Source organism: Perissodus microlepis, chromosome 4 (genome assembly GCF_051167445.1).
Source record: "Perissodus microlepis isolate ML-2025 ecotype Zambia chromosome 4, ASM5116744v1, whole genome shotgun sequence".
Classification (NCBI taxonomy): Eukaryota; Metazoa; Chordata; class Actinopteri; order Cichliformes; family Cichlidae; genus Perissodus; species Perissodus microlepis.
This window is the reverse complement of record NC_140464.1, coordinates 23,126,440-23,151,402: the sequence shown is the minus strand read 5'-3', so window position 1 is coordinate 23,151,402 and position 24,963 is coordinate 23,126,440. Positions and strand designations below refer to the sequence as shown.

At 41.4% G+C, this 24,963-nt stretch overlaps 1 protein-coding gene and 2 pseudogenes across 2 annotated transcripts; 1 reads left to right on the top strand and 2 right to left on the bottom strand.

Moving 5' to 3' along the window:
- Positions 1 to 423: 423 nt before the first annotated feature.
- Positions 424 to 17,472, bottom strand: smurf1 (SMAD specific E3 ubiquitin protein ligase 1). Of its 2 annotated transcripts, none has more exons than XM_084926538.1 (18): positions 17,190 to 17,472; positions 10,694 to 10,732; positions 10,070 to 10,178; positions 7,053 to 7,186; positions 6,875 to 6,940; positions 6,665 to 6,740; positions 6,216 to 6,427; positions 6,039 to 6,123; positions 4,693 to 4,839; positions 4,266 to 4,500; positions 4,039 to 4,142; positions 3,595 to 3,709; positions 3,335 to 3,513; positions 3,074 to 3,211; positions 2,839 to 2,959; positions 2,462 to 2,663; positions 2,093 to 2,177; positions 424 to 2,007 (listed from the first exon to the last, which is right to left on the bottom strand). In XM_084926538.1, exons 1-18 carry the CDS (start codon positions 17,242 to 17,244, stop codon positions 1,908 to 1,910), a joined length of 2,202 nt encoding a protein of 733 aa, XP_084782664.1. In that variant the 5' UTR covers positions 17,245 to 17,472; the 3' UTR covers positions 424 to 1,907. The 2 variants fall into 2 exon arrangements, with proteins under 2 accessions (XP_084782664.1, XP_084782665.1); XM_084926539.1 differs by having other exon boundaries at positions 2,093 to 2,168.
- On the top strand, positions 17,312 to 20,061 carry LOC146388950 (RNA-binding protein 48-like; annotated as a pseudogene).
- A 46-nt stretch (positions 20,062 to 20,107) lies between these two features.
- Positions 20,108 to 21,287, bottom strand: LOC146388949 (calaxin-like; annotated as a pseudogene).
- Between the last annotated feature and the right edge of the window lie 3,676 nt (positions 21,288 to 24,963).

The following is a 24,963-nucleotide window of genomic DNA, read 5'->3' as shown; positions in this document are numbered from 1 at the left end:
TTATGGAATACCATGGGAACAGGCCTCACCAGACTGTGAAACTGTTTGTCAATTGCCCAATTACTTCAGAGCCTCTGTAAATGGGGGCACTGTGCATAAAAATGGCCCGAATTCCTAAACAGTTGTTAAACCCATTGAATTCAAGCTGAAAGTGTGCACTTCAATCACAGTTCCTTTAAAATCCACTGTGGTAGTGTACAGAGGCAAAAATGTCCAAATACTTAAACTTTACTGCAAATATTAATCATTTTGAATCGATTTGTGTGATTCGTCCAAGAGCAAAGTAGGTCTCTTTTGCTTACATGCTCTCATTAATGTTAATGTTTGAAGTGATGGAAACCTGCTTAAGAATACATATAATAAATGTGTTTGGTTTAATTAGACCCATAAGTGTCGACATAGAGACACAAGACACAAGCAATGTATTTTCAATGTAATTTCTTTTAATATAATCTTATTTACAACGCATTTTTCATAAATGTTTAGTACATAGTAAGTTACAATACTTCTGCATCCATTACACAGTGAACTCATACCCTTGATAATACAGACTGAAATGGTCCTGCTTATTAACAGTCTTCAATTTAAAACAGAACTTTCTATGTTGCTTGCTCAACTTCTAAGCTTCTGATTTCGTTCAATTTGGAGCATTAATGACTGTTAAGAAACTCATTCATGGTGGTCTTGAAGATGACTTCTTGCCAACATTCAGGTTATGGAGAGAAAAAGGGGCGGGGATCAGGGCCACAAAAAAAGCAGGTAAAATGAGGGCTAAAACTTGTATAAAAGGCTTAGGAGATGTAACTATACAGAATTCCAGAAACACGTTCTTTCAATCCTCGGTTTAAAAAAACAAAAAACAAATCCAGATGACCTCTCCATAACATCAGTAGAGTTAGAATTTTTTTTTTTTAAATCAAGGCTTGGGAAAGCCACTTTGATTTCATTTTTAACAGATGTAACAGGGCATTTAAAACACCAAAAACACTAGCAGGTTTCATACAATGACAAGGAGTATTTCTCTGCAGTAATACGAATGTTAAAAAAATGTAACAAAATTCAATAGAACCCACTTTGTGGGTTACTTGCATGTGAATTGACCCTTCAACTATGGGGGAGGGGGTGATGAGGACATTAGTGTGGGCTCCACGCAGAGCATATAGCAGCTTGGTCAGTAATCACTTAGTAATAAATAATAAAATAGAGTGGATCAGAGTGGTCGCAGATACAAACAAAGAAATTAAGATTAAAAAAAAGAAAGAAAAAGAGGAGCAGGCTCATTTGATCATTTTTACAGCGTAACCGAGTGTCATGCCTGACACAAACACAAAAACACGCAGACACATAGATCTGCACTCTCTCACATGCACACACACCCAGACAAACACGTGTACATACATGCGCTCATTCTGAGACACGACAGTGGTTAAACACGAAGCATGAATCCTAGTCAATCAATCGACTCGTCAGGCAGAAAGACAAACAGGCTCTGTCTTTTTTTCTTTTTTTTGTTTTGTCGTCTTCTTCACAAATCTGATTTCTATGTTCCCGGCTTCGTATGCGATTGGCTGAATCCGTCCCGAGACTTCGCTGCGGTGGTTAAACATTCTGAAGGATGACATCATAGCTTGTTAAAACAGAAGGTTAAAAATGCTTCTTCAAAACATTTGAAAAAACTTTTAGTCCTTTTTTTTTTTTTAAATGTTCTCCTCCCGCTGTGCTTCCTCCTTTAACCTCCAACAGGTTCGGGAGGTGAAGGGGTGGCAGGAGAGTGAGTGTGTTCTTGTGATGCTTGGCTGCTCTGTATACTTGGTGTATACTTGATATTCGGTTTGTGTGTGTGTGCATATATGTAAAATGTCACATAGTCTGTGTGCACGTGCAAGGGCCAAGTGTGCGCAGATTCATCACTCCACAGCAAAGCCGCAGGTCTCCTCCACAGCAGTCAGCAGTTTCTCGTAAAGCTTCTCGTAAGACTCATAGGGAGGGATGTCTATCCTGTTGAAACTGGAGGCAGAAAAGAGTGAATTACTTCCCTAAAAAACAAAAAATTGACACAAATATAGACACACTAAGAGAAATCGGTTCTTACCACGTGTGAGCCTTGGGCAAGTTTTCTGTGTTAGCATCTATCAAGTGGATGGTGAAGAGTCTTGGTCCTGCAGAACCTGTAGAGCCTTACACACATACATTCTAGTTATCACTGCTCTGGTACACAGAAAAGACTTTAAATAGAAAAAGCTCTCAACACTCTTTAATGGGTTTCAGATTGAAACATGCATCTAACCATTCTCACATGAAGCTAATATTGTTCTAATTTGGGTTTTAAAACTTTGCATTTAAAGGCCTTGTATATGAGTTATGTGTTGAAAAAGTGAACTAAATGTTACCATCAAAGGAATAGCAGAAGCAAAGTGTAACCAAAAGGTGTATGTTGTGTTTGTACCAGTGCATGACCCACCCTGCAGCGCTTTGAATCCCTGTAGGGGGACCCTGGTGGAGCCTGTGACAAACTGCAGGAGGCGTCCTCTCCTCTCCTCACTGAAAGCCTCCACTGCTTGCCAGAACCACCGCACTACATTGCTTTCACTTGTGCAGTGTTTCAGACGGGTGTTAGTCTTCCAGTCTGCAAGGTCTATTTTTCCTAGTCCACCAATGATCAACTGAAGAGATTTAGAGACGGGGTGGTGGGTGGGGGTTTGAGATGGATATAATGAATTAGATAACAGATTAGAAGAAGAAATTTAATCAAAACTACCAATCCAACATGCAGATATGGTAAAAGTCATATAAATATTTAATAAGTACTAATATATTGTTGACGTATCAAACGCGTACCTCAAGTTCTTTATGGTCGAAGGGTTTGAGGAGGTGCTGTGGGATGAGCTCACTGAACCCTTTCTGCAGAGCCAGAAACTGGGCTTCAATTCCACGCATAAACCTCCAGTTCACATAAAGTCTGAAATGAATAAAATAAAATAAAAAATAAGTAAATGTCTGGCAGACGTTTGCAAGTAATGTTTACACTCTGTATCCGACACAGAGTTTAGAGTCCTACCGTGGAGTTATTTACCTTACATATTCCTTCTTGTTCTCCTCAGTGACGGGGACATTACGACCATTAGGCTTGAGTTCATGTTGTGAGAACTTCCCAAAGGCATTGTGCTCTACACAGAACGTGTGATCGAGTACTGAAGTGATGTCATTCTCCCTGCACACAACACATCAAAGTAAAAGCTGAAACGGAAACTATGTAGACAAGCACGCAGGACACCAACTAAGCAGTCTGCCTGTGCCAGGCTGAGAGGATTCATTTATTGGTGCTTTTGCTCACAATATCCAGACGAGGCTCTTGTGCAACTCGGGGTCGGTGGTCTCCAGGTCGTTGAGTTGGATGGGTTTGCCCAGCAGCTGTTTGTAAAAGGGCAACGTGAAGCTCCCGTTGATGTAGTGACCGTGAAAAACTGCCAGGCCCATCACACGACCCACAAAGTGGAAATATGACAGGTGGTCCTTAAAAGAAAGACAGTGTGAGACACAGAGTCGGGACTTATTAGCATTGTTCGTTATGTGGGTTTACTTGTGTGTACTCACAGGATTGATGGAGGAGTCTGGGTTGATCTGTAGTGTGTAGATATTGTCTGTGGAGTACTGGAACAGGCCGTAATAGGGGTTTAACATCTCGTGACACAGCAGGTACAACCACTCCCTGCAGACAGACACCACAATGATCACAAAGATGAAGTAGCACCAAGACTTTAGTGAAAACAATCAAATACAAGATTCTGTCTTTGTATCCAGTCTTTTGTACAAGCAGTTGATGTAGCACTTTTTCAAAACATGTGGTAAATTTATAAATTATATAGTAATTAAGTTCACAGCTGTATGTCAGACTACCCCTTACTACCTGTAAATTCTCGGTGGGAAACACTGCAGTAACATTTAACATTTAAGCGCAGGCATTAAAAGAGCTGTCACCGTGTACTTAGCACTGGTACTTGGATGATAGGATGATAAAAGCACCATGCAGTGAATTACCTGGCCACTCCACCATAATCGAGTCCTTCCTCTCCCCTGAACTTCACCATTAGCCGTTTCTTCAAGTCTTTGGGCCTCATCTTCATTATCTGCCGGTATGACTCCTGTATAACGCACACAGCTTTAATTACAGGCTATCAGGTTTAGATCAGTTTTCTTTTGTTAATCGGTTATTTAATATTCACAGCCAGTGCTTCTGTGTTTCCTCCGCTTCCACCTGCACTCACCTCAAAGATCTCCTCTCGGGACACCTCTATACGACAGTGTCCCGCTTGAGGCTGCTGCAGCGACAGCTCGTGGCGGAGCAGCTTTAACTTGTGCACCAAATCTCTTTCGTATCGCGCTGCCACATCTCCATCCCCTCCTCCTCCTCCTCCGCCACTTACTCCTCCACCGCCCCCCTCCTCACCCCCCACATCCATCTGGGGGGCCTGGGAAGATTCCTTCACTTGTGATTGCTGACTGGAGGTGGGAAGAAGTAGAGGAGGAGAACAGAAGGGAAATATAAGGTTGTGGAAGAACGATATGCACAGGATTACACACAGTCCCATTCAGCATAAGCAGTGAAATCTACCATAAGCTCATGTTTCTGTATATCACACCAGTCAGCAGCGTTAGTAGGTCGGTGGCAGATTAGATTGGTCCATGCTTTACCTGATAATGTTGTGTAGGCGCGGGTCTGTGAACTGTGTGGTTCGGTTGTTGTGGTCCACAAAGTAGATCCGGCCAGACACGGTGCTTCGGACCTCCCAGCCTACAGGTAAAGGCCCGAGTTCCTCACAGCTCACGCTGGCCAAATCCCTGCACCAGTAACACATAAACACAGTGAGACAGAGCACCACATTTCCACCTGTTCTGAACATGCATACTAAGTAGTATAACCCTCATACTGAACTAAACTTGGACCCCAAAGGCCCATGAAAAGCTACTAAGAGTTATTTTATTTATCTGCTGCTGAATAAGAGCATAAAAAAGACACCGGGCATGCTCTAAAGACACATGGAGCAAAGTGTTTGTGCATTTCATTTAGATATCGCTGCTCATTACAGGGTCGAACTGTGTATTTAGTGTCGGGTCACAAATTTGAAGAAACTGTTAAACCTCTTTGGGCTGCAAACTTTGAGAACCTTATTAAAACCAAAACATTTGTTGAAGAAATGCTTGTACATGTTTACTGTGATCAGTACCTCACCATAACACATTTTGCAGTTTTCTTCAGTGTGAAACAAAACACTTGAATTTCATCATTTTTTGGCCCTCTTTACATAACCCTTGAATCATAAACTTTAAAACACAGTCATATGGACATGTTTATGATTAAGGTCAGCATATAGGGTCAGAAGTAATGGCCTGTTATGACAGATTTATAGTTAGCAGTAATTAATATTGCTGACATTTTTATGACCGGGGGCAGTTCGTACTGTCAAAACCATCCATAAATCTTACTAATTAAGAATTGTAAGTGGTGTAAAACTGTCACAGTCAGCCATTAGCACAAATTATGGGATCATAAAACAAGATGTATCTACACAAAGTATAACTTGTAGATAAAGTATGATATAAGATGTAGATAAGGCCTAAAATGTTAGCCTGAGTGTATAAATCAAATGCTTAAAACATTAATTTTAGTGTATTAACAAGTCAACCAAATCACTCTAGTTTAGAATAGGTACAATATTAGAGTTATAATCCCAAGTATCTGATGGTCCTCTATGAGCATGCACTCAGCAAAAGTAGGAAGGAAGAACTCCCTCTTAACATGCAAAGAAAAGTTTAAATTACATGTAAACCTACATGTGAATGCACTCACTTACAGAAACAGACTTTTCTTGTTAAGCCTTTAGAAACATTTTATACAATCCTAAGTATAACCCTGAGAGTCGAGTACTTTAAGGGTATGTGTTAAGTCTGTCTGCAGATGCAGTGGCTAAGTCTCTTTGTGGGCTTTCACCTCTTTTCCCAGTTATGCTTGGACTAAATGGAGTGCAGCATAGTCATACCGTGGTATCCGGGGGTCATGCCAGGTGCTGACGCCTGTCTGTGTGTGGAGGAAGTACACCTGGCCCTGCACTGTTGTTCGCTGCTCTGTTTTAACAAGAAAAGAAAGCCATTAAATGAACTATGTGAGGTTTAGGTTAAACAAATATCTATAGCCACAACAGGAGTTCATCACTGACCGTATCCCTCTGGCAGGTCAGGCGGTTGGTGTCCATGCGGTCTGTTCTGAGGGGTGTGGCCATGACCTCTGGAGTCCTGCCCTCTGATTCGCTGGGTCTGAAGACGGCTCTCCTGACTGGGAGAGTCGAGCCGACAGTTCCCGCCTCCCGCGGCACCGGTGGAGTCGGAGTAGGGCAGCGGTTCTTCACTGAAACACCCCTCAAACACAGGCCTACACACAAACGCACAAAGAAAAACACACTGGAATCACATGACGGGTCAACTGCTTTTTATTTAAAACTCAGCGCAACAAAGACAGCAGGAGGGACAAATACTTAACAAATAGAACTAAAATAATCCTCTGACCTAAAACAGGTTGTTGTGTAACATCACATGAGATCCAAACAACAGTCTTGTATTTAAAAGTTAGGGTGTGATATTAGCAGGGTTAACATCTGGTGACACTCACCCATCATTTTCTAACAGTCCTCTACAGTCCACAACAGGGCCTCCGCTGCCAATGCGGTCTCGTGTTTGCAGGCTCACTGTAAACAAGGAGGACGGACAGGTCAGAGAGTTGATGCTGTGTTAGAGGGGGGAGTGCAGAACATGCACACAGTGAAAGAAAAGCAACAATATGACTAATCTGTACATACGCTCCATCGCTGTCCAGCCTTACCTACAATCTGCCCCCGCACTGCATCACTGTCAGAGGGGTTCAGCTTACATAGATCTAGACGCTGGTCTGAAACAGGAAGAAAATACATTTTTATTTTCTTGACAGAGCAGCACTAAATAAATGGTGTGAAAATGTGTGTATTTAAAATCAGAGCAGTAGATAAAGACGACGGCCTTACATCCTGTGTCTTTTAGCCTGCTGATGGCATTAGAAAGCAGTCGTATGCAGCCCAGAAAACCTGCCCCTTGTCGTTTATGGATCTTCTTGTGGTTCCATATACTGATGGTGATGGAGTCTGTTTTACCAATGTAGCTAAAAGAAAAAACAAGTGACAAGTGCAACAGGTCTCTTTAATCCAGCTTTTTATGAAGGCGAGCCATTTTAAAGGTTAAAGATCCAAATGAATGAAACAATCAACATCTGTAGATCTTCTGCATCTTTAATGAGTTGTTACATTTACATATAACTGAAAATCAATTAAAATGATAAAGAATAGATGAGTTGCTGCCAAAAGTGGAGGAGTTTAAGTGTCTTGAGGTCTTCACGAGCTCAATTAAATTCAATTTTATTTATACAGCGCCAAATCACTAGAACAGTCGCCTCAAGGCGCTTTAAATTGCAAGGTAGACCCTATGATATTACATACAGAGAAAACCCCAACAATCATATGACCCCCTATGAGCAAGCACTGGCACTGGCAACAGTGGGAAGCAAAAACTCCCTTTTAACAGGAAGAAACCTGCAGCAGAACCAGGCTCAGGGAGGGGCGGCCATCTGCTGCGACCGGTTGAGGTGAGAGAAGGAAAACAGGATAAAGGATATGCTGTGGAAGAGAGCCAGAGCTGTGAGACTGACGCAGGGATTGGGGGCACAGGGCTCGCAAAATCGCTAGCCCGACGTCCCGGGGCTAGCGATTTTTCCAGTCGGGCTACCAAAATCTATCTCTGCCCTGCCCGTCGGGCTATCGTAGGAAGGAAAAATATATGTCAATGTTTTTGCATTCTTTCGGAAATGTAGCTGGGTAATTATGTCATTGGCATCGGTGAGCCACTGTCAATATGTGACATATTGAAATCGTGTTTGAATTTGCGCTTGTTTTTTGCTTCCACTTTGCAATCGCGCGAACTGTGTATAGAGAGCGACAGCACTGATTGGTGAGTGATGATAATTTGCGCACCAATTCCTCTGACATCGTCTTATCAATCGTTAGCTTACTATGCAAACATGACAAGTGAAATCTTCCGCAGCAAGCTTAAACATGTGAGCGGTTGATCGCGCAGAGAATCGCTGAGCGTTATGTGAGTGCGTGTGTAAAAGCAGCAGGATATATATTTTAGTTATGTTGAGCCAGGGTGAAGAAGTGACAGCCAAAGAAAAGCTTACCACAAAACGGAAAAGTTATGACAAAGCAGACTATAAGGCAAAAAGAAAGTGCAGCTTTATGGTTTCATGGACAAAAGAATTTCTGTGGCTGCAATATGACGAGCTATATAACCAGGGGTGCACATAAGTGGTCCGCAGGTGCGCATTCGCTGTCAAAATAAAAAACGCGCACAAGATAAGAAGTTGCAACGCGTGTTTGCGTACATAGGATTTTCTGAAGGAGGACAGACATTTGTTTAGAACTCTTAAAGATGTCGAAGAAGCAAGCTCCTTTAAGCAATTACTTTGGTTTTCCTCCACCTTCAAAGAAATGTCAGAAGGAGTCCGAACCACAAAAGAAGCACGTATTCTCGGAAAAGTGGTTGCAGGAGGTGAGCTGGCTTCAAACAAATGATGAACGCACAGAGATGTGGTGCGGAACGTGCCGTAAAATTCCCACTCTAGCGGACAAAAACAGTGCATTTTATATGGACGCAAACGCGCGTTGCAGCAACTTATCTGGTGCGCGTCTTTTATTTTGACAGCGAATGCGCACATGCGGACCACTTATGTGCACCCGTGTAAATAACATAATGTTCTGCCGGGTGTGTTGTTGGTTTTCCCTCGATTTCTGAGTCGACAAGCGCCTTTGTTACTGGGACCAGTCATTTTAAGAAAGGCCCCCATTAGAACCCATGAGAAATGCAAGAAATGCATTATTGCTCAGTCTGCAATATCTTTCCCAGATCAAGTTTGGCAAAGGCCTGATAACAAGCCATTCATTTGATTCAGGTTTGTTGGAACAAGGATGCATCTAAAAGCTGCAGGACGGTAGCTCTCGAGGACTGGGATTGGGCACCCCTGACCTATGGTCATGAGCTCTTGGTAGTGACCGAAGGAATGAGGTGGCGGACACCAGTAGCAGAAATTAGTTTCCTTGGAAGGGTGGCCAGCCTCTCACTTAAACAGATTTCATACTTTCTGTGTCTGTGAGTTTGCTAGGGTCTGTTTGGGTCCCAGTGACGTCAAACTCATCATCAGACAGTCAGTGTGAGGGTCAGCTCAGGCATCCACGTACCTGCCTGTTTTTTGTAACCGCACAGATTCATCTGCAGAGAATTTACATTACAATCCACCAATGACGCATCCTATCAAGGCAGCGTACTTCAAAGAAGTATAACAGGAATGAATATTTGGCTGTAGGGTCTCCAGCAGTCCGTGTCCCCAACAGAGCATAATGCAGGCTTTAGAGACAGAGTGAGGAGTTGAGATTCAGAATAGCGCCACTGCTACTCCACATTGAAAGAAATGGTTCGGGCATCTGAAAAGGATGCCTCTTGGACACCAGGCCTCAGGTTAGACCCAGAACTTACTGGGTCCAACCTGCTGGCTTGGGAATAACTCTGTGTCGCCTGGTGATGACTGGGAAGAGGTGGCTGGGGCAAGGGGAGCCTGGGTCTCTCTGTTTGAGTCCCCAGTATAACTGGTGCGTTTATCGCTTTGTGTGCTGCCGGTAATGTCTTTAAAAGTCACTTCTACTCATGCCCTGTGATAAGGCACAGGCAGCCGCTAATGTCTTTTCATGAATGATAGGTGTCGCCACTCAGACAACACCACCACATCTGTCAAAAACTGTTGTTTTATTTTATTCTGTTTAAAACGCACGACAGAGGACTGCTGCCTCCGTGACCTGAACACAGACAAGTGGTAGAAAATGGATGGATGGCTATGTTAAACTAATTATCATTCATTTTAAATATCTATACCTAAGCAGAAATTACTTTACTGTAAACGTATAGTAGATTTGTTTTTAGTGCTGTGGAGGAGACTCACAGGTCATAGTGCTGATTCCATTTGGGGTCCAGTGTGCTCTTTACTGTGTCTGTAGAGTGGCATTGACCTGATCCGTCCACCACAACTTTGGCAAAAGGATCTGGCAGACCTGCACACAAAAACTTGTAATTAAAAATCTGTTGCCCATAAAGTCTCACAAAATCCAAAGTGGCTTAGGTGCTTCTCGTAAACATGATCTCCATGATAAAACATTTAACATAAATGGAGTTGTTGTATTTGTATCTAGACTAATACTGGCCTGCAGTTTAAAAACAAACAGGAAATTCAGTTTGTTTGCCATTCTTATTAACAGTACTTGAGATTCACCATCTAATCTGACAGGAAATGAAGACTCTAATCCAGGCGGCCTTTAACAAATTCTGACCAAGAACAAAACTGGGCACACTCGGAGAAGCTTTGCAGCTTTAAACAAACCCCTGATTGTGGGGTGACAGTCAGGGTCATTGTTGTATTCCAGCGCTACCACAGGTCAACAGTTATCCCTCAGAACAGCAAATGAGCAACATCAATGGCACTCTGTTTTCACAGTCGCTCCTATGTCACACGGGCTCTTTATAATGCCAGAAATATGCATGTGAAAAAGATCACAATCAAAGTACTTACGAAAGAAGTCTTTCTTTGCGAGGTTCTTGGCACATAATACTGCAAGAGAAAGGAGAAAAAAAAATTACACAAATATATGTAATATTACAGAATGTAGGCTGACACAGTGGACGCATCTGAGAGGAAAGAATGTGGGTCAGGATAAATGTATGAATACCAGAGGACGGTCATGAAAGTGGATATGACACGGACAGAGAAGTACAGGCTAGTGTCAGGCAAAACGCACAAAGACAGACACACGCTGAAAGACCACCCACGGATAAAGCAGGAGACCACTTTCTATACCCACACCATCTTTGTAGAGTCAGAGAGCAAAGCTCAATCTGACCAAGACTCTGAGAATTTGTAAGTGTGTGCAAACTGTTGTTTATCGTGTACGTGGGTGTACACAAAGTCTGGTTATTTGTTTCCCCAGACAGCTGGCATATGACACCCTAGGCTAGCTCTCCTCTAATACTGAAAACACAAGAGATCAACAACTTTACAGCTATTTATTTCTTTTTTTTTTTAGAAATACACTCAAGTGTTTGTTTCAGGGCAGAACAAAAACAAGCTGCATGTTGGTTTTCACAGCTGATGCAATGCAATTCAAAAGGTAAGCTGTAATCAACACGGATAATGTTTACACTTCAAGTCCACCGGGCCTTTATCAAATGTATATGCAGTGTTTTTATTTGGGCTGGTAAGTAAAGTGTAGGGTGTATACCTGTGAGCTCTGCTTTGTAAAGAAACAGTAAGGTTTTTGTTCTGACTGCATGTGAGCTTTGTGTTTGCTGTTCGACACACTTATCTGTAAAGATCAGCTGATCACCGTGCATTAAAAAGGAGCTTCAAAGTTCCGCTTTTTTTAGTTAACTGTCCTGATGTTTCTTCTCTTATTTCAGCATGTCATAACAGTCAGTATGCTTAAGATTAGATTATCATCTTCTTCCGGTGCGCTAACATTTCTAAAGGTTAAAAAAAGAAGAATGCATTTGGCTAGCTTCATTTAGTCACCATCAGCGTCCAGAAGACACTGTAGTATTTCTGGCTTCTCTTCCCGTCACAGACGAAGGCAGATCTAAACTTAGTTTTAGTCATTTTTAACTTTAGCTTTTAGGAAAAGAAGAATCCACACACTCCATGTCATGACTACGTGGGCAACAGCACAAATGCACAAACAGCACTTTCTGCCATAATTAGTAATCGTTTGCTTTGGAAGGCACTGAAGAGTGGAAATCACTAAAGCTGCACTAACTAACAGCTACAACTAACAGCTTGAGTGAAAGTGACTCCGTGCAGGCAAACACAGCAGTCCCAATGCCTCTAGCCTCTGCTGTCAATGCAGAAAAAAACCACAGTTAAGCCACTGTACTGGGTTATTGACAACATATAGGTTATGTGTGGATAAAGTATGATTTCCGTTGTTGTCATGTTGCACATTTACTCCTGTGTTACTGCAGAATGTCAGTGTGAGTCTAGTGATTCACAGTCACACTGATATTTTAAGGAAGTAAATGCAAAATCTAACGTGAACAGCACATTTCTTGAGCTGGACTGCAATGTCAGCAATTTATTTATTTTTTGATTATTCTTTAAATATTAAAAATACACACCAGTATGGACCAACATAAAGGTCGCCAGAAAGTATTTATGAGTTCTTGTGCTAGTTTCAGCTCAAACTGTTTGACATGACAAGTAATTAAGATAAACGGCCTGCTCTATAGCCAAAAACAAGACAGCCTGACAGAACCTTAGAAAAATAATGTGGCTTCATCTCTCTGTTGTTCATTTTCATATTAAAATGAATTAGGGTGGGGTGGGGGGGTCAAAATCAGATCTGAGTTAGAATGTGTAACCCAATCAATCACCTGCCTGGAGCTTGGCAGGGGAGCAATGGGTGCATGAAGTGGGTAGGAGAGTCATCCCACACATCTGAGGGATCTTGTGGCCTTCATTACACATCTATCGCAACTTTAAATTACCTTTCATGGCAAGTTGAAATAAGCTGACTCTGCACTTAGTCTACTTTGATGATCCCTTAATTATTTGCCCTTGTTTTTTTTACCCAAATGACCAAATATTTGCGCTCCTCAACATGTAAATTTGGTGCTTTTCTTGTTTTGTGTCCATTAATAGATTTAATCTTTGAGCTTCACACTGCTGACCTGATAAAGCAATATTTTCATTTATTACCCCAGGCACTGGACTAGATCAGTGTAATTAATTCTTTAGAAGCTGATTTAAAAAAGTATTCTGCATATTAATAAAGATAATCTCAAAAGTCCTCCATCCAATCTACACTAACTGAACAATGCTGGTGAGACACTGGGAACATTTCAGAGTTAAGTACTGCTGGTAACGTCAGGGGAAAACAACCTTAGATCTTAACTGATCTGCCACACACCTAAACTGCCTTTTGATTCGGTTTGGCCCAGACAGCTATCTAGGAAGTTAGTCAGGCAGTCAGTGGTTTAGGATGTGGTGACCAGAGTGGCACGTACGTGTCTGGTGTTGCCTAGTCCATTTCCTGTGATTAACCAATGGAGAATGGCTTCAGGATATCCTTCCCTGTTCCCTGTCAACCTCTTCCAATCCTTTCCTCCTGACTCACACATTCCACACTGAGACTTCATCTTTTCTACAGACGTAATGAAAGAAACGCAGTGTGTGAGGAGAGGGAGGGAATCGAGTTTCTAAAGTCTGCCACCTATTTCAGACTGGAAGTAAAGGAAGCCTCTGTCGCTGTCCCTGCTGTGCTATTCACCAATTCTTCCCACAATGTGTTTTCTGACTTGCTCTTCTGTGGCCCTGAATGTGTGACAGGACCTTTCTCAGCATCTCAGGAAATTCCTCATTCTGCGAAGGTCATGGCTGGTAAAAAACACACAGAGCTTACAGCCTAACAGCTCAGCTGGTTCTCAGTTTCTTTCCCCACTGTCATTTCCCTTTCTTTTTATTTGCATTTACTGCCTTTCTGTTTAAAAAAAAAAAAAAAAAGTATGAAAAAGCTAGACAGTCAGTAGGGTAGTGATGGCGGGGGTTCTATTCATCCAATCTTGATGGGACAAGCAGAAACAGTTTGAGAGAGGTGAAGAAAAAGTGAGCCTCTTTTGCACCAGTCAGTCAGCTACATAAGGAATTTAAAAATCACATCAACCATCTCCTACAGATGTTAGCAAACTTGCTCTACACCTCTTTGACACCAGATATTCTTCGGATAATGACCAGAAATGCACAACTGCAGCGCCTAATTAAAGCTTCCTAAATCACCATTAATGGCCGAGTGCTCCGGTAACGAAGCCAAGGTAGTGCAATCTCTTTGCACTTTGATCACAGCTCGAGTCAAAAAACATGATGAATGCTGACAAACTTCGAGCGGTCTAGACTTTCTTGTCTCAGCAAGCGCCCGCAGCCTTACAAGCAGAACAACTCGTGAGCTTATGATGATGTCATTTCCTGTATGACCTTCTTCTTTCGGCAACAAAAACAAAGCAGCGGTTGGTGGACATGTGAGCAAATATCACACCTGCTTAATAACAAGTAGCCTGCAGTACACAGACGCAGGACAACAGAAGGGCTTGCACAAGCACCCAGACAATGGTTCTGTAATGAAGAATAAGTGGACGCTGAGGCTCTTTAACCTCTTCATCCATGTTTCTACATCCTGTTTTGCATGCTTTTCTGTAAATGTGTTTCTGCACATACTGCAAGCTTAGTAAGTGAAGGGATTAGAAATGCTTATGCTGCTTCCTAAGTAAGCATGAATCTGACTCCCCCCTTCTCTCCTCTGTTGTATCCATCACACAAACACTCATTTTTATTTCACTGCTTTTTTCTCCTTTTCTTTGATTGTTCCTCATTCCCTCACACTTCTGTTCTCCTCTTTTCAGCTCCTTCACCCCTTCTCTCTCAAGTAACCTCTTGTCCTGATGCTGCCCTGTATTGCAGCTCAGGCAAGTTAAGCACTCAATCCGACTGACTGGCACCAAAACCTGAGCGGCACGTGTTGCGTCCACTAACTTTATCCTACTAAATGACTGATTCTTTAATTCCTTTCATGGCATTCTCCACAATAAAACACCATTCACTTACAAACAAAAACACCCTTTTCTCCACCATTTTTGACCTACTTATGCTCTGCATCTTGCCTTGACCATATTTTTGCATTCAAATGTTATGTTTCACAAGCTCAAAAACCAGAGATACACTACAGCTAGTTATTTTATTTATTTATTTATTTAAATATTACTGCAGTTGCAAGTTTTTGGTATCAAAACTCACAAAATTAGCGTATGATCAAACATTTGGTGCTTTTTTTCAAAATATTTATTACTGTGTATGACATAAATAATTTGGTTATACATTGGTTTCAATACAGAAGCTACTTCTGACTGTTCCCTTCTCACAAGCGGTGGATGCACTAGGTTGATTTGGTAGTTTTATGCCAGATGCCCAACATAATGCAACCCCAATGATTCGTGTGTCTCTGGCTGGAATTCAACCAGTATCCTTTTGCTTCCTAAACAAATGTCTATACCGCATTACACAAGTTTCAAAATAGTTTACATTTTTTTCCCCCGTTTTCATTAAGTATTTGACTTACTTAGGTCTTCCATGTTATTCAAAGCAATACTTAAGCTTAAGAAAAAGATAACGAACACAGGAAGACCCAACAATCACTTGTAAACACAACAAAGTCTCTCAGATCTGACCCAGTGTCAAACATGCTTATGTCCCTACTGCACACACACACACGTGCATGCTTTTCAGATATACTGATGTTAAGGGGGGGAAACAACCAACTCTTTCTGGCAGACTAAACAGAGCTGGCCAGCCTGGCAGCATTGCACTCCCATTGGCTCATTGCACATTCCTTACCCAATTAGAATTCCACTCATACCTGTGGAGGCGGGGCACAGTCAGGGGCAATAACCTCTGGTTGCATACAAGTTTACACACACATACCTTCTCTGCTTGCTTTCATTTTAACTCATCTGATGAAACACTTTACGATAACATACTTCTAGTAGAGCTTATTTTACCAGAGTCGCTTACAGTAAACTTTATCATAAGTGGACACGATCTATTATAATCCCGGATGACTGCAGTGTTTTAACTGATTCTGATTCAAATGATTTGTTATCAGTTAATCTACCAATCTTAGTAGTATATAAAATACCCGCTTACAGTTGATACAATGACATAATCTATTTTGATCACTGATGTCACTCTTGAATGTCAAGAGTGACATCAGTCCTTTGTTATTATTTCAAACAAAAGGAGCGGTGAACTGAGACTCAGTGATAACGTCAAGCGCAGATAACCTCAAACTGAAATGTATAAACAGTGGGATAAGTGACGAAGTGTGCTAGATCCGTTGGTCTGATTCCCATCCTTCCTTCTTGAAATCCACTCTGAGAGGAAGAGTCAGTAAGTAAACAGCATGTAGGGCGCATTTTCAGACAGCACTTCACCACATCAGTGCTGACAGGCATTTGCTTTAAAAGACATCCATCACAATCATACCTTTGCAGTACACTGCTGCAATGTTCCATGAAAACCACACAAAGAAATATTTAGTCTGACGGAAAGTAAATTTTAGTGTGTGTTATTGCTCAGCTTTGACTCAGGGGGACAAGGCGTCTGCTCAGCGGCTCAGATGGGTCATTTCCATTTGAATAGAGGCCCTTGGATGCCCAGTGGGGTTACATTATCAACAGTAGGAACCTTTGTTCCAGCTGTGACTGTATGTGGAGCAGAGGAGGAAACTTCTATATGACCTACAGGGCAGACTCCGACCCACAAACTGAAAAAAAATTTATCTCAATTCGGTTGAATAAATGACCCCTGAAGAACAAACATGCTGCAGTTCCTTCAGTGGGGACAAGTTCAACGAGTCCGACATTTGTGCAGCTACAGCTGACACAGCAGCGAAATGCCAATCGATACTCATTGGTAATCGGGACTAGGATGTCAAATCTAGCGGGAGATCAATTTTCATACAGGCTGCCACTCGACATTTGCTCTCTCCCCCGCGTTACAGAGCTCGCCGCATTCGGCTGAAGCGGAGGTTTCGGCTGGTGGTCAGCACCCCCCAAAAAGGGTGTAGCTAGCAAGCGCTAGCGGTCAACATTAACCACAATGTTACTATTAGCTAGCAGGCTAAGAAGCCACTGTTAGTGGTTGATAAAAGTTTCTGAGCGTGGCTTTCAAGCGTCGGCGTTCACCACGACTAGCGGACTAGTCGCCTGTCTCAGCTGCAAAACGCACAGGGCAGTGAACAGCTCCTCGGCTGTCCTCTCGATAATTTACTTAGCATCTAAGCTAACAAGCTAGCACTCGGCTGATGTTTGCCACACAAAAACCGGATGTTTGGGCGAACAGCAGACTCGAGAGGCTCAAAGACACTTCGGGTCGTCTCGTTAGGTTTGCTAAAATCAACACGTTACCGAGCAAACACTGAGTTCCGGTTTAAACGTGCACCGTAAGCTCTTTCTTGCGCTCTCGCTTTTACCTGTCAGTCGGATTTTGATGCTGGACCCGTTCCTCCGACTCCCAGGATTCGACATCACTCCGGGAAAAACGATCACACAAACTTCCCCGTCGAGCCAGCCAAAATCACAGTTTCACCAAGTAATGGAACTGCGAATAACTTCAGTTTCCACACATGCGGTTTGCTTTTGGTTTCCTCACGGATAAAAATGTATTATTTCACCGCAAAGTCTTGCGCTCCTTCGAAATCCGACAACACGGGAGAACATTTTCGGGCAGGCTCAAGCACGTACTGACGTATTGTTCTCAGTGTCTGTACAGTACGTGCTCGCTCCGGGAAGCGTGGGCGTGCCCGTGGTGATCAGATTCTTTCAAGTCTTTAGACATTCTGTTTTGGTTTTTACTTCAGTAATTAGGGCCCGAGCACTAAAAGTACGAAGACCCTACTGGAATTGCTACGTTTATTATTATTCAGACAAAACAAGTGGCTTTTTGGGGACTTTAACATACTTAAAAACAGAGAAAAAACAAAGAAATGTTGCACACGTGTCAGGTCTGGTAAAAAGAAATTGGTATTTTAATAGTTTCGCATATGCGTGGTGCAAAATGGCTCTAGAGCGCCACCTATGCGTTGTTAAATAAAGTCCTAGGACCACATAGTTTGAGCTACATGAATGAAATTTGGCACAGACGTGTAACATACCAAGACGAACAAAAAAGTAATTGGGCCCATCAACGCAAACCCAACAGGAAGTCCACCATTTTGAATTGAATGTGAGATTTTGGCACCGATTTTGCCATTTCCAGGCGTTGTACTTTTGCGAACTCCTAGGAATTTGATCAGATCAGCTTCATATTTGGTCTGTGTCAACTACACACCGGGGCCATTTAATTTACAGCAGCATTCATTTTGGTTAAAAAAAAAAATACAAAAATAGAACAACACACAGAACGGACCAACATTTAACTAAAAATTGTTCAACTCAACAAAACTCAATAATTTTGCTGAAATGATACTGCTAGGTGTTTTGTTAGCTAGGCTATCTCACCTTGTTCAGGGATATTAGCATTTTTTTGCGTTTTTAAAAGTGACAGTTATGGATTGAATTGGATTGCTAAAAACATTATTTTCACATAGTTTTCTTTTTCGTGTTCAACACTTCAAGCAAGCTAACATCAAGTGTGTGACAAACTCATAGTCGATCGATGTGGTCTGTGTGTGCCAGGCCAGCAGTCAAATCAGTTAAGGTAAGAAGATGCCTCTGTTTAGAAATATATGATCAAAAGAGGGTATCTTAAGGTGTGAGATGCCCCCTGCTACAGGGGAACGTCACTTACATTGTTGTTAAAAAAGCATTTGCTCCCTTTCGGATTTTATGGACTCCAGTGAACCACAGTGAGATCCATTAACCACAATTGGAAAAGAACTTGTAACAGTGGTGAACCTTACCAGGAGTGGCTGGCCTACCAACATTCAGTGCATCGATGACTCATCCGGGAGGTCACAAAAGAACCCAGAACAACATTAACGAACTGCAGTCCTCACTCGCCTCAGTCAGAGTTCATGATTAAACAATAAGAAAGAGACTGGACATAAATGGCATCCATAGAAGTGTTCCAATGAGAAAACCACTGGTGACCGCAAAGAACAAAACGCCTCGTCTCACATCCGCCACAGCTCATCTTGATGATCCCCAAAACTTTGGGAAAACATTCAAAAGTTTCAGAAGGGTTAAACAGTCCAAAATGTCTCCACAGAAATGTGCCACCACTGTAAAATGTACAATATGGACGATAAATATAGCCACTATTTACAGTTTTCACACAAACATTTTCGCACCAGTGTACCGCAGTGAAGTGTTGCATTATTTGCAGGTGTACACCATAAATTTAGAGAGTCGTTATCTGATGGTTCAAGGGGTCCCAGAAATTGGGGTTATAACTTGATTCAGCTGTTTGCCCTCTATGGAGCTGTAGAGGAGTATAGGCCCCTGGATGAGTATCCTGCTGAGGAGTTCACAGAGGTCTACTTTGTAAAGTTCCAGAAACTGTTCGTTATGCCTAACTGGCAAAGTCTGAAGAACCTTCGGAATAATTTGGTTTCATTTCGGCTCAGCAAAGCGACACATGGATGAGAAAAGTTTCTATGGTGGTGTGCTGCACGTGTGCTAAGTCCGTATAATTTTATATCTATAGGTTAGATTTTGCTTCACAAAATCCACCACTCCAATGAACAACAACTTAGTTCCACCTTAGTCCGAGCAAACCTAAGCTAAGATAATCACACACACACAACTAGTCACTTTACATCTTTTCATTGTTCCTTTATACATTTCCACAATTTCCCTTTGGCACTTTTCTTTTAATTTGACTAGGATCTTTTTAAACGATGTTGATTTTTACACAGAAAGAGGACACGCAAGAGGAGCCTTCTTCATCAGAAAAAACTACCACGTCAGACGACAACAACCTCACACGCAAACAAACCTCTGGAAATGACAATACAAGGGAGACTTCAAACATCAGCTGCTATTTAGACTTTACTCTTCTGCTATTACCTCCCCAAGAACATCATTACTATGGACCTAAAAGTCAACATAGGGTTTTACTGACAGAGGATAAAATAGGGACTTTACACAATACCTGTGCTGACACAGCGAGAAGGGGGTTCAAGGTGCAAATAGACCTTCTCAAATAGAGACAAGCAGCACATCAGACCACTGCAGTCAGATTTCTCCATTGGACCACACACTTGGGAGAACCCTAAACGCAAAATGGAAGAGGCTGAGGAGCCCTCCATTACTGTTTCTGGTCATAATGAGCCTTTGATTGGGCCAAAACTATCCATTTTTTTTTATTTAACAAATTTTACATCACAGCACTGCCGCCATTGAGGTTAATATTAAAGATGTTTAAAGAGTATGCAGGTATGTGATTTCTTTATTCTTCCATTTGTTCCTGAAATACACTTCCCTCAAACATCTCGACTCTCTGAAAAAATAAGAAAAGCAAACTCTAAGATTGAGAATTCTGAATTTCTGAAATTTAAAGAGCTTAGCAACTTCTCATTACAGATTACCCTGAAATCAGGAAGGCAGTGTCCAAAAGATTCCAGCAATAGGTTCTCATCTTTCACAACCTTTTCAAAAATATTTAAAAGACACATTGTCATCAAGATTATAGTCCTGTGGGAGGAAGCACCATTGGCAGAGCTGGTAAATTATTTACAGACCTGAGAATTTTTTAAATAGTTTTATTTTTTGGAAAACCACGTGAAAACAGTTTTATCTGTGCAGCAAACAGCTCACCATCTTTTTCAGTATGATCTCCACCAGGTCTTTGATTCCTTCGTCAGGGTCCTCATTCGGCCGTCTGATGAGCCTCTCCTTCAGAAAATCGAGCATCTCCTCTCTAGAGATGGCATTGTCACCATTCAAGTCGTACATACTGAAGCAATCTGAGCCATGCCAAACATAGGAATTTGTTTTAGGCAGATAAGCTACATGTGTGAAGGTGTGAGAGTGAGCCTAAGCAAAAAACGTAAGATTGAGGAATTACATTAAATTTTTTCATCCAAGGTGCCCCGAAGAAAAACAGGCAGTCCCCTCAATCCACTCTTCCATGCCAACAACGCCGTCTTTGTCTTTGTCAAATGTAGTGAAGACTGAATGACAGACAGTTACACTCACAACATGTCTTGGATTTAATTATAGATTTTAATTGTTTGTATTGAAGAAATTGTTCATTCCCAACTCTGTACTCCTGGACAAACGTACTGAAGGATATAATTTAATCATTTTGAAAGAGCTGGTGGAGGTGAGTGATTCCTTTGTGCTCCCATATTGGAAAGTGGACAGGGCTATTGTATAATAAGAATTTGTGCCAAATTGGAGAGTATTTACAGGGTGGTAGTGATGATTTGGAGATTTAGTTTACTTGCCACCATTTTATCGACATTTTACTATAAATAAATATAAATAACTGTAAACTGAATACCTCTACCTGTGATCCTGTCATCAATCAGCCCAAAGATGCTGTGCAGTATGCTTAGGAACTTCCCACTGTCCAGACTGTGCACTGCTCTTCGAGAGTTGTCAGACTCCACCATAAGCAGGTTAAAGTTAACATTTAAAATTGTGTTTTAAACATAAAAAGCTACAAATATTTTAGTAAATGTTGTAAAAAATGACTCGACAAAACATGTTTTTGTAAGGTTTTGAGCTAAAAGTGGAAAAATGTTGCTGTTAATTCCAGCATGTTTCAGTTTACAAACGGCGCCCCATAATGAAGAGCACTAAACTTCCGCTATAACAAAGTTAGCCGAGTTTAGCCCGGAGATTTTCCGATTCAGATCGATTTTAGCTTGAATAAAGCGATATCGACTCATTAAATCCTGAATTGATTTTTTATAAATGTATTTTGCCAGAAACACCAGAATCTCAGGTTAAAGCTTACAAAACTATTTCAACAACCACCAAACAGCTAAAAAAGCAAATGCGAGCATGTATACGGATTCCACACAGAGATGTTAACACAAAGCGCGGTCCCGATGGCGAATTTCGATAGGCGAACTTCACAGGCATGATAACACTCCCGCACAGAAGAGATTGATATGCCCATTGTCAGGAATCGTCAAAGCGCCACCTAGTGGGAACAGGAAATGTCATGTCTTATACTTTGGTGCACTGCTCCTCAAAGGTTGAGCCCATCCATCTGAAATGCGGTGAACATTAACATCAGTCCCTCATAGTGCTTCAGTGTTAAAATTGTGAGTTTATTGAACTGTGCACCCTGGTGGAAAGGCGATTTGCTATGAAAAAGAAAGTAGCGTTTGAGGGGCTTGGAAAGCTCAAAAACTCTTGAATTTTGAAACAAACCTCCAATGTGAGGAAGGCTTTCTTGTTATATGGTCGTTTTCATTGAATATTGCAAAATAGCTCCACAGCACCCCATACAAAATTTCAAAAGACCACCCCCTACTCTATGTTTCATCTATGTGTCTGAAATTTGGCAGGCTTATGTAAAATGCCAAGATGTTTTCAGGCCTCGTACTTTAACGAACTCCTCCTAGGGATTTAATCACATTGACGTGATCTTCAACGGGTGAAATCTAAAGACCTTGATGATGCTAAATTGCAAAGCTTTTCACGTTTTGTGAAACCATGTGGTCATGGCGACACGTCGACCTTCAATCACAAGATCAGAAGAAGCATTTAACTGTTGTAACTAAAAGATACACTTGGCTTTCCAAAAATTTTCCCAAACTTAACAGGCAGTATGAGAGTCCAGCCCCGAACCGATTCATGTGCCATTTGTCAGTAATGGTTAGAGCAGTGCCTAGTGGGAAGAGGAAATGCAAAGTGGGTTATAATCATCATTGAACGAGATACAATTTTAACTGGTGGTTCTACTCATGATATGCGTCAGTGGGACATCAGATTGGACGGTAATCTCCATCGCTGCCTGCTGGGCGTAGATGTTGGGCTTAGCTTGATGCGCTGGGGTGCGAGGGCCCTCTCATCACTGCTTGCAGCTTTAATTCTACTTATTTTTTTTTTTTTACATTTACTTCACGAAAAATTAATCAAATATAATAATACATAGATAGACATACATTAAAATCTATTTATAGAAGGTCATAGCAGTTACTTTTTAATATAGCGCTCTTTTACCTAATTTCTACTTTAACAATATCCCTACATAGAATCACTGCCAATAAAAAATGGTACGGTCTCACTTTTTATGGCTAACCTCATCAACCCAAACCTAGTTGTTTAGGTTTTTGTCAATAATTGCTCACTTTAAAAATAACTTTTAAAACTTAGTACCTAAATTAACCCTCCAACAACTCTGCTTTATGTTTCTTATTCAAAAATCAATGAATATCACTAATATAAAAAAAGCAAACAACAAACTTTTGTAACAGCTTTGCAGATGTTTGGCAGAGCTTCCATTTTAATTAAAACTCAGACAAATGCTGCGGAAAAATGGGTAATATATGATAATATATGCTGATAGGAATGGATGACGGTCTTCCTCTAAAGTTAGGCCTTGAATGCTGTTCACCCCAGCAATATTTAAATTGCATTATAATCCTTAGTTCCTATGATATTTCACTCAGACCCACAAATGTTAATTTATGGTGTCAAAAGGAAAAGTTGGGGTTTCAACTGAGTCATGGGATTCATCTGCACAGGTACCAAAAATATAAAATACCTGAACTGTGAGAGACTTACACTTGCGCAGAATTATAACTTTGATGGGAATATGAGTGAGACGATAAAGTCATGGCAGATGTGACATAAAATTAAGTTCAATTGGATGCACCATTTGCCTCATAGCAGCATGACAGGCTTTAGGAAATGTTTAGCAGGAACATGAAGCGTGCAGGCAGCTAAAACACAAAAAGACTGAAGGAAAGCCGGGTGACCTGAGATTATAGCTGCTTGGATTTGGCTCTTTAGCGGCGGCACAGTTAGCTGCAGTATTAGCAATGGGAACAATGGTACCTCTCACCGGCCTGTTTACACACCACAGTAAATCCATATGAGCAGACAAATGTCTCGCACACGTCCCAGGGGCCAGACACAAACACACATGTTGCAGTTTCAACTCTTTCATATTCTGCCCATTGGCCACAAACCCTTAAAACAGAGAGAGATACAGGTGGAAGCAATAATTCATACACCTTTCCACCTTCCTCTTCATATGAGCACCCCTCTTTATGTCTTTAATATCTTTCCCCATTTTGTCCTCCACTTTTAAACTACATCTGTCTAATTCCCAGATGATGTTTGTATTTGTCTGTTTAACTATGTCAACACTCCACAGGTGGCTGTAGTCACGCTGGGGACACACACACACAAATCGGTCTATCCTTCTAGCCATCGTGTACAGCTGTTAGTGTGATTATGTGATTATGTGGGTGTATCTTTTATTCAGCTGGTCTCAGGGGCTGTGGAGCCCCTGAGACCAGCTGAGTGTGCTCACAACAAAATCATTCCTATCATGGAGACAGACTAAAACCGCAGGGACAAGCAGACACATAGTTAACAAAGATGAAGTCATTCTGTTTAACTGAGCAGTTGGGGAATAATACTGGGTGGCCAAAACATGAAATAAAAATCAGAGGCTGAGACATGAGAAGACGAGGAAGAAGATGAAATTACACCAAGAGAAGAAGGGGATGGTAAAAGAGAGGCTCCTCAGAATCTGTTAAGTCATTTTAAACAATAACAAAAACACAATTTAGAAAGCTGGAAAAAAATAATATGATTGAAATGCTGTGAAATGAATGATGAAGAATATGGAACCAAGTCAAACCATCATCCCCCTGAGGCTCATTCTCTGTGCCTCTGTGTCAGTACGAATGTGAGTGCCCCCTTTGGGAAACTGGAGCAGCGGCTACTTCAGCTCAGAGGAAGTTGGGAGTGAGGCTACAGGCTGAGAACAAAGCAGTGATGTCAGAAAATTTCAGCTTCTGGGAAAGCAGCAACTTTTGGCATTCTCTGGAATTTTTCTTCACATCCTGGAATTTACACATCCTGGGAAAAAAAAATCAGCTCTTTTATATTTGACCCAGAGCTGTTCCTAGCTGAAAAAAATCCAAATGTAATTACTTACACACCAAAATACACTGAGGGAATCATTGTTTTAATATAAAGGATTTAATCTGACACTAGGTATTTCAAAATAATCAAGATGGACAAAGATCTATTTGAATTTGATGGACAAAAATAACCCTATGGCACATCAGTGGTTTCAGTTTAAGGTGCCATACTAATCCTAATGTACAC